The following is a 10000-nucleotide window of genomic DNA, read 5'->3' on the forward strand; positions in this document are numbered from 1 at the left end:
CCCATAGTGCCCCAGGAAGTTACGTGACTTCCCCAAAGCTCAGCGGCTACGCTTGTGTAGTCTCATTATTTGTCTGCATGCATGTGCCTGACTTGTGTTGCTACAGCTCTCCGAGCCTTTGACCCTGTTGAAATATAAAGTGCATTGTCGTCATCATGTTCCTGGATTATAGGAATCTACAATCGATGTCTTTGTTGCTCAAAAGTGGCCACGTGCACAAATAAATGGAATGCAACGATAGCAAGCAGACTTGTCACAATAACAAGTAGATTTGGTACCAACAAGATTTGTCCCCTTTCAAAAACTCACTCCAGGTCCAACACCATGCTGGGGTTTGCCTGCTCTCTGTCCTGTTCATCGTTGTAGAAAATAATCTTCTTGCTGCTCACAACGACAAACTGAGAGTGGGTGGAGGGGTAACAAAAACAAAAATGAGTTGCGAATATTCAAGAACATAGCAGGCTTTATGAGCATGTCCTTTCGGTGCATGCTTTATCGTTCACACCGTCAACAGAGCAATCCGCTCCTCGTAACAATAACTCGTAAATCCTGACATCTTTATCCACGTCAAAGTTCACCTTTAGACCTCCAAATTAGTTTTATACCCCTTCATACCTTTATAAGCAAAAATAACCCAACATTCTTGCTCTTCCATAAGCATCAACCATGTATATGAAAACCAATTCTTCCCTCAGTCAGCGAATATGAAAAAACTCTATTGTTTAAAATGACAATATTTATTGAGGTACCATCTACATATTAAATCAGCATAGGAAAAACAGATGGATTGAGAAAAAAGAAAAATAGAAGGTAAAATTGGACAGAGATGCGTCGATGGATATACCTCTGCCCGCATTAGATGTCAACCCACTGTTAGATTTAATCTCAATTGAAGGTCATATGAGTTAGAGTGGACGAGAGAGAAAGGAGAGAAGTATAACAGGGACAGCAACAGATGCTCCGGACTTATGATCTGCAAAATTATTTTCAGAGGGCACATGACCCTTGACCTGTTGACTCCAAAATTGAATCAGTTCATTTTTGTATTATAGTCCATACTTAAAGAGAAAGGAAAGGGTGTTGGGAGAGGAGGAGAAGACAAGTGAAAAAAATAAAGGATATGCGTGGGAGAAAGGGAAAGGAAAAGAGAAAGGAGGATTACAGGAAAAGTAAGTGAAAGGGGGGAGGGGGGTGGGGGGAGTAGTGGGTGGGTGAGGGAGGATGGAGGGGAATTTGGGACATTAAGGAAAAAAGACATTTTATTAAGGAAAAAGTTAAGAAATTTCATGAAGGAAAAAAAGGGAAAAAAAACAAAACAAAAAAAAAACACCTTTTAGAGGCCATTTTCCCCCGCAAAGCGGGGGTTGGCCTTTTTCGGGCACCGTGGTTGTTGTCGTTTTTGTTGGTCCCCTTTTTGAAGCAATGTTTTACGGCCGGATGCCCTTCCTGCCGCCAACCCTGTTTGTCGCCTTTTACGACAAACAGGGAATTACCAGTGAACTGGTACTCAATTTGCCGACCTCGGAAGGATGACAGGCTGAGTCAACCCCCCTGGCGTTAATTCAGCGATCGACCGGGATTCGAACCCAGGATCCTAGGATCTGAAGCTGGCACCCTAGCCGCTAAGCCAACACCAGGCTAAAAAAAAGGAAAAAGACATTAAGAAAAGAAGTTTTAAAGTTCTGAGACATAACGCACGCACGGGCACGCACACGGGCGGACACACAGACGGACACACACATGGATGGACACACACACACACACGGACGGACACACACACACATGGACGGACACACACACACACACACACACACACACACACACACACACACACACACACACACACACACACACACACCTCACGCCCTTATGGAGAATAAACATTTCGTGCAAACGTACAGTATTTGAAGCATGTGACAAACTGTTGCCAGATAAGCACGAGTGAAAATTAAAGCAAAACCCATTTCAATCTACCTTTTCAGAAAGAACCAAAAGTTTCAATTGAGTTAGCTTTTTTTTTTAAGGGAATTCAGACACGAACCTGCTTTTTCCATCCATACCGCCGAAAGTTGCTCTTGTTTGGCAGAGACAGCCAGCCTTCCAAACGCATATCTGCCAAAACACACAAAGATACAAATGAAGACGGAAGACGGTAAGTGCCCAAGTACGTTTTTATTCCCAGGAGTAACATTTTAAACCTTAAATTCCTATAATCTATCTCCATAACATTGTTATTTTAATGAACATCGTATATTTGGAAGGCTTAGTCTGGAGTCGTATGTGTTGCATGAAGATACACGAGGAACGTGGACATTCGGCCCCTTGAAGCCTACGCCACATCTTCATCACCATGGTAATTCAAGCAAACAGTTTATTGACCTTAAAACACTGTTGGATGGAAGAGTCGTGGTGAGTACAGTAGAACAAGCACAGACATCACCGATGTGTTTTATACAAATACATAACACGAGCTGAAGTACACGGCATTGCCCGGGGAAATTCAATGAAATATGGATTTAAATATTTTCTGCATGACAAATTGGGGAATGTTGGCCGTATGGTTTTGTATGAATTACCAATCTTGGACATAGCAAAATACACTTGGAATGCTTTCTCTTCTTTTAACTTATTTTTTGATCAATTAAACAAAACAAACAAAATTAAAAAATCACTACAACCTCAACATACGATCTTCACAATACATATTACTCAATCACTCCGGAGAAAATCCCAGGCAGTGTATAAGCAACATTCTCACTCAAGGCCTGAACACAGAAGTGCCGATGTACAGTATAGTTGTGGTATAAATACAACTTTGTGTTTGTGTATATGTGTGTGGTGGTGAGGGGGAGGGTGAGGTATTTATGGTGGAATGGAAACCACGTCTCAATAGTGAAGTATAGTGTAGATCTGCATCGGCGGACAGGTAAAACCATAGATGCAATCACCAGAACGTTGATCAAAGTATGTGAACTGCTGTGGGAAATAAGGAAAAAACGACATTTCAGGATCGACCCTGCGACTGAGGAAAAAAAGAAAAGAGAGGGAGAATGCTCCGATGAAGAGCAGAGCGACCCTCTTTTTGGCTCCAATGAAGGGATAATGCCTGAAACACCATCTTCACCTTGCTGTCTGTCCATGGCGGTTAGCAACTTTCGACCAACGTTCTGTTGATTCCCCATCCATTCATATTGATGAAATTTGCTTGAGCTGTGCTGGATGTTTTGAGATGGGCATGTGTGTGAAAATAAAGCAAAATAATCCTTCAAATGAGTGACTAAAGATCTCTGCCTTAGTTACACCATCACTACTCGTGTAGTACTCAGTATTTTAATTATATCTGCCAAACCTTGCATAAATGTTTCTTTGCATTCTCCTACCTGTAAGCTAACCTCATTTGCATATTACACTATTACAGTCTTTACATTGTTTCTTGAAATGCGCTTCATTTAAAGCTAAGCAATCAACCTGAAATTGTCTGGAATGAATCTGCACAAGGAAATCAATTTTTCTTTTTCAAACATCAGTGTGTGTTGATCAACAGTCTGGCACAGGATTGCTCTAGCTCACCCTTTAAGGTTAATCAGATAATCCAAACAGGCTTAGGAAAAAAAATGGAAGGAGCAATGCTTGGGGCAAATGCCTCTGGTTGAAAACAAACAAGCATGCATTTAGTCGTTATTATCCACGAGGTAACAAGTTCCTGAGTTTGTGTACGATTCTCCCAGGATGTATGTACTGTCAATGCATTTGTGTGATGCGCATCTTTACTATAATTCACCAAATGTCCGTTCGTCCGTTCAAAGGTACCGCAAAAACGGCTGAACCGATCGCAACGATATTTTGGGTGGGTATTCCTGGGACCCCTCGGAGTAAAATAGGCTGTATTGTTTTTCCATTTTTCCCCCCAATTTTTCAAGTTTTCTAATTTTCCAGTTTTTCCAAACACGATGGAATAATATTTACCGATATGAACAGTGATGTGGATTTTGTTGAAATTCTACGTACCAGGACAGAGTCGATCGACTAATGATGAACTCTTACGATATAAATGTTCGGCTCCAAAGTAACATGGCAGCGTGTGCAAAGCGACTGAGAAACAGGTGTAGCGGCCGCTTCCGTGTTACAGATTCGGTGCGCACTCTTCACACATAAATGTGCGACTGAGAAAGACGTGTAGCGGCCGCTTCTGTTGTGCAGAATTCAATCTTTTTTCAAAATGGGCACCATGTACTGATTCGATTTTGATGATTTGCGTGTGATATGATTCAACGGATGTTTATATGAATCATTTAAAATAAAAAAGCCTTCAATTTCTGATATTTTGCCTTTTCATTTGGGCTTCGCAATTGAAGCCCCGCCCATAGGGCAGGTACCGTTGCTAGTATTGGTAATTTACATTATTGCTACTTTGGGTGGATGTGAGTGAGTGCAGACACAGGGAATTGTACTTTATGGAGGTTTTTGTTAATTAATTTGCATAATATTATCTGTCTTCTACAGCCTCATGTCTGGCCTTGCACCCTCTGCCATGTCTGTGCTCTACCTCAGGTTTCTGCAGGGCATATGAGGTCTGCCAACACCAAAATCCAGAAACTTCTGGTGAAACTACCAAAATCCAGAATCACTGCTCTCCTCCACAATACTCCATTAACCATCCCCAAGAATGTACATCACCCTTAACAGATTTCCAGTTTTTCCTTCCAATTCTGATTGAAAGTTTGTGGATGTATCCATCTTGTGTACTCCCTTTGCTCTCATTCTTCCCCACATTCCTTATCCTTCCAAGTGTCCCTCTATTTTGTCCATGAACGCAGCTCTTGAAGTGCTACCACGCCCCCTCCTCCTACTGTTATTTTCCTTCTGTTATATCCTGATCCATTCTGTGTTATAGCTCCTCCATGAGTCTCGACTCTGCAGAAAAAAAAACAAAAAAAAAACATCGTTTGGAATAAATAATACACAATCTGCCTTTTAACAGAGTAACTATTCCTTACAACATCATCAGCTTGACACTCGGACCACTTGTTCGTCTCTTTCTCATTAACATCTGGCTGTGGCGGTACAAGTCATTATTTTGTGTTTGAATATAACTTCCGGCCCTATAATGTACTAATACTAAAGAATGATGTGTCCTACGAACATCCAATGAATAGACAGAGCTATCCATTCAAGGTACTGTACTGGGATGAAAGGTTTATCCTCATGATGAATGACGACGAGTCTGGTATGAAAGCAGACAAGCCAGTCTGCAAATTTTTCCTGATTAAGGAAGATTCTTAAGATGCAGTTCTAATTGAAGAAGCAGAAGAAAAAAATGTTTTCTTGCTTTGTAAGGCACAATGAGTGAGTGCAGAACAAACCATCAGTGATAGCAAGTGTAGTTATTGCACCATCCGTGATGTCTCCGTGACTGCCCGTCAAGGCCTGTGCCTCAAGTGCTGCTTGAATAGTGCGTAGCTGTGCCCGGAGCTGCTCCATGTCACTATCCCGACTGTCCAAAGCCATCTGCAATTCCAAGACCTTCTGCATCTCTTCCTGGTATTGCTGCCAAGACCAACAGCAATATAGCAGACATAAATTAGAAACAACAATGCACATTTTTAAGCTGCACTGCATACGATATGTTGGCACTGTTATATGATGTGAAGTCCAAATAAATTCCTGGTGATCTACTATGGACATATGCAATGATGCAGTGGAGGCCATGCACGCTTACAGCTTGTACATCACCGAGCTCACGCTGATACTTGGCCACCATCTGCCCATACTTTTCCCGCTCCTGCCTCAACTCCAACTGGAGTTTGCGGTTCTCTTTATCTTTACGCCGCAGGTCGGTAGCGCTGGCTTGCCTCCGGTCCTGCCGTATGTCCTTCCGGTTCATTACCTCCGCTAACTTGTACACAGCCTGAAAAACAAGTTTTAAAAGATTATTACTGGAACCAACTGCTTGTTTTGAAGTGATGACATTTCATGACGTGTACTAGGTGGATATTAACTCATGAGGAACCTTCAAAATGTTATAATGCTAACTGACACATGGAGAGCAGAAAGTAGAATCTCCAGAAATTCAAATTCAAACACTTGCAGAGCTGTCAAAAAAAAAAAAAAAAAAAAAAAACATTCCCCAAGTTTAATGTAACAATGTCCAAACAAAGAGCACAGCACAGAAACTACACATTTCCTGAAAACATTTTGAAACATTTGGGTTTTGATGACTTAAAACACAACCCACCTGAGTTTTCAGCGTTTTCTCAACCTGTAGCTGTTTCTCATACATAGCCTTGATGCTCGCCACTTCCTGCTGCTCACTCTTCAAATTCTCCAACTCTGGTGACAGAAATTGCTTTGATCAAATAACTAAACACGACCCGAAGCATGATGTCTACAGTTGGGCCACGTATGTTCATCAATGACCACCTCAAAAACATCTCACAAACTGAGCAAATCGTTTGTTGGTGATTTTTATTTATATATTTATTGAATATGCAGCCTGTGGCATCATTGCTGGGAGCGTGGCTGTGCCACTGATGCAGCACCCCCTTTTCCAGTAACCTGACACACTCATTTTACCGATCTCGGAAGGATGACAAGCCAACACCTGGTGTTATTTAACAGACCAACAGAGGCTCAAACTCAAGACCCCGAAGATCATGATTGAAAACAACAAACATTTATCAATTTTAAAAGTTAGATCAATCAATTTTTTTTTTCAAACAGCAATAAAAAGTCACATTTAAAAAAACATTATACAATGTCAAAATAACTTTTGTGTTCGTGAAAAAAGTAGCTCTCCATTCCAATGAAAAAAGAAGATTGTATATGAGGAAAGTGCAAAAGTTGTCTGTAGAGTGATGAGGATGAGTCAGAAGATGTTTCGTTATCTGTATGACTTGCCTTCTTTTATAAACTGGAAGGATGAGGTCACCTCTACTTTCTCCACTGTAATGGTTGCCAGCTCTACCGTTAGCTGCTTGTTCACATCTTCCAGCTGTCAAGAGAAGGTTATAAGAACGTAAAATACAGCACAACATTCCATATGGAATGCTCGGGTCCAAAACTTGAACCATAGGGTTGGCCCGCCCTCACCTGGGAATTAAGCACAATCTATGCACAAAGCCGATAACCATACGGGCATTCATGTGCCATGGGGTCGAGTCTTGGGTTCAGTCACAGGTCTCATTGGTCAAGTGCCAAGATAAGTCACATGTCCCAAAGATCGAGTACCTCATTAAAGATCATAAACCTCATAAAGATCGAGTTTCCTGAGGGAAAGTCTCAAAGGTCAAATCTCGCAAACCAACGTGACACCACAACCGTTGACGAATGGTTGCTTTCTTGTCAATATCTTCCACCCAATTCCCTCCCTTTTATCAATATGAATCCCCATTCCGAAGCAGATGTTATTTAATATGTACAGTTAAATTCCCAACAGTGTAAAAACAACTCGATTGGGTTGTACATTTAAAGATTTGAATCCAAGATCCCGTCGAGCATTGACCCTCCTGAGTCTGGAGTTTCAAAGAAGTTAAATGATACTCAGTCAGAGTCGATGACTCGTGTGCTACACAGGGAAGAACTAGAACGGCACTCGGTAGAGCGCATACCTCCGCCAGGCTGAACACATTATGTTTTGTATCCCACTGATAGGCCGGATCTGGATTCGGACATGAACCAAAATTAAATCAGCTTGTTCTTGTCACTTAACCAACTCATTCACCGAGGTTAGTCATAACTCGTCCACAACTTTTAAAAATATCATGTTATATATATATATCGCTTTTCGCCCGATCTCTCAATGGTGAAGAATCACTTAAGAAAATTAAATAATTATCGCATCCGAATCCATATTCAGATCTTCACCAAAATGGAATCGATTAGTCCTTGTCGCACACACAACCTCTCCACCAAGTTTTGTCTAAATCCGTCCATAACTTTTTGAGATATCCTGCTATATATCGTTTTGGCCCTTTCACTCAATGGTGAAGAATCACTTTTAAAATTATACTAGCCGGATCCGAATCTGCATCTTCACCAAAATCTAATCATTTCGTCCTCGTCACATACGCTACCTTTCCGCCAAATTTCGTCTGAATACGTCCACAACGTTTTGAGATATCTTGTTCACAGACAAACAAACAAACAGACAAACAGAGAGACAAACCTTAGAGGGGTGAAAACATAATCTCCATACACCTTTGGTGGCAGAAGTAATAAGTTGTTAAAAAGAGACTAAAGGTACATAAAAGAACCATAGCAGAGGGGAGTCCACAACAACTATATTATTAAACTGTGCACAGCTTCGAAACAAGCTCATCCCTACCCCCTCACCAACCCTCCCTCTCCCCCCACCGCCAATCCCCTTTCTGCTCTCTCTACTAAGGTTCCTCTCAATACCATCCAAAGGAGTAATATACGAGCAAAGATAAGTGAAAAGAAAAGGGGTTCACCTGTGCATTTAACATTTCCTTCCTGGCTAACTCTTTGGAATGCTGTGTTTCTAGCTGCTTCATCTCCAGCTTCTTCATAATCTTCTCTTTTTCTAACTCCAAGGACAGCTCCTCTGCGGCAGATAGTGCCTGTTGTGCCGCATCCACTTTATTCATGGTGATCTCAAGCCGTTCTGCCATGGAATTCCTAGATAGATGAGCAGGTGCAGAGGAAATGGATAAGAGATATGGACAAAAAAGGATGAGAGAGATGAGAGCGAGACACAAAGCAGGATACATTTACAGTCATGTGAAAAAGTAAGTACACCCCATGCAAAGTTTTGACTTTTTCAACATATTTCAACATACAGCTACTTGATCTTCATTTCAACAATATTGATAGATAAAGGTGATATAATATAACAAATATCATGAAACATTTACATTTTGTAGTCCATTGTATAATTTAAATAAACATAAATGCAAATTTCGCATGTGGAAAAAGTAAGTACACCCCTACATTTATCACCACTTCAAATACCTAAAATTAGAATCAGGTGCACCAGCTCAGGTGCAAATGATTAGAACATCGTTAGAGAGGATCTTGGAGGAACCTGTCTTATTTAAACCTGACATTTAGTTTGGTTTGCTTTTTGTTGTTGAAGTGTGTGGCATCACCATGCCAAGATCAAAAGAGCTCTCTGAGGCCTTCAGAAAGAAGGTTATAGATGCCGACGAGTCTGGGAAGGGATTAAAAAATCTCCAAACAATTTGAAATCAATCATTCGACTGTCCGAAAGATCATCTACAAGTGGAGAAGATTCCAAACAACTGCCAACTTGTTCAGGCCAGGCCGCCCCAACAAGTTCAGCCCGAGAGCAGACCGCAAGATGCTGAAAGAAGTCTCTAAGAACCCCCAGAATGTCATCACGGGACCTACAGGTAGCTCTTGCCGCTGTTGATTTCAAAGTGCACGAGTCTACCATTAGAAAGAGGCTGCACAAATTTGATCTACGTGGGAGGTGTGCCAGGAGGAAACCTTTGCTGTCCAGAAAGAACATTAGCGCAACACTAAAGGTTGCCAATGAACACCTAGGCAAAGACCAGCACTTCTGGAACAATGTGCTCTGGACAGATGAGTCAAAGGTAGAGCTATTTGGCCACAGTACCAGAAGACATGTTTGGCAAAAACCAAAGACAGCATTTGACCATAAGAACCTGATACCAACTGTAAAGCATGGTGGTGGAAATATTATGGTTTGGGGCAGATTTGCTGCATCAGGGCCTGGGTAGCTCACCATCATAGAATCCACTATGAATTATTCATTGCACCAGAGGGTGCTTGAGGATAATGTGAGGCCATCTGACGGAAAGTTGAAGCTCAACCGAAGGTGGACCTTGCAACATCACAATGACCCTAAACATACCAGTAAATCCACCAAGGAATGGCTGAAAAGAAAGAAATGGAGGGTTCTGGAATGACCAAGTCAAAGCCCGGATCTAAATCCCATCGAGATGTTGTGGGGGGATTTGAAGCGAGCTGTGCATGCAAGAAACCCCTCAAACATCGC

General features: G+C 41.6%; 1 protein-coding gene across 1 annotated transcript in view; it reads right to left on the bottom strand.

Moving 5' to 3' along the window:
- Positions 1 to 10000, bottom strand: part of LOC137432634 (rho-associated protein kinase 2) — a 213536-nt gene that overhangs the window by 28288 nt on the left and 175248 nt on the right. Inside the window, exons 24-30 of the mRNA XM_068124718.2 lie at positions 8451 to 8637; positions 6898 to 6991; positions 6236 to 6330; positions 5720 to 5908; positions 5364 to 5547; positions 2042 to 2112; positions 310 to 398 (exon numbers count right to left, since the gene is read on the bottom strand). Coding sequence (XP_067980819.1) covers positions 310 to 398; positions 2042 to 2112; positions 5364 to 5547; positions 5720 to 5908; positions 6236 to 6330; positions 6898 to 6991; positions 8451 to 8637 — 909 coding nt within the window. The remainder of the gene's footprint in view (positions 1 to 309; positions 399 to 2041; positions 2113 to 5363; positions 5548 to 5719; positions 5909 to 6235; positions 6331 to 6897; positions 6992 to 8450; positions 8638 to 10000) is intronic.

Source organism: Myxine glutinosa, chromosome 8, assembly GCF_964187855.1.
Source record: "Myxine glutinosa chromosome 8, kmMyxGlut1.1, whole genome shotgun sequence".
NCBI classification, from domain to species: Eukaryota; Metazoa; Chordata; class Myxini; order Myxiniformes; family Myxinidae; genus Myxine; species Myxine glutinosa.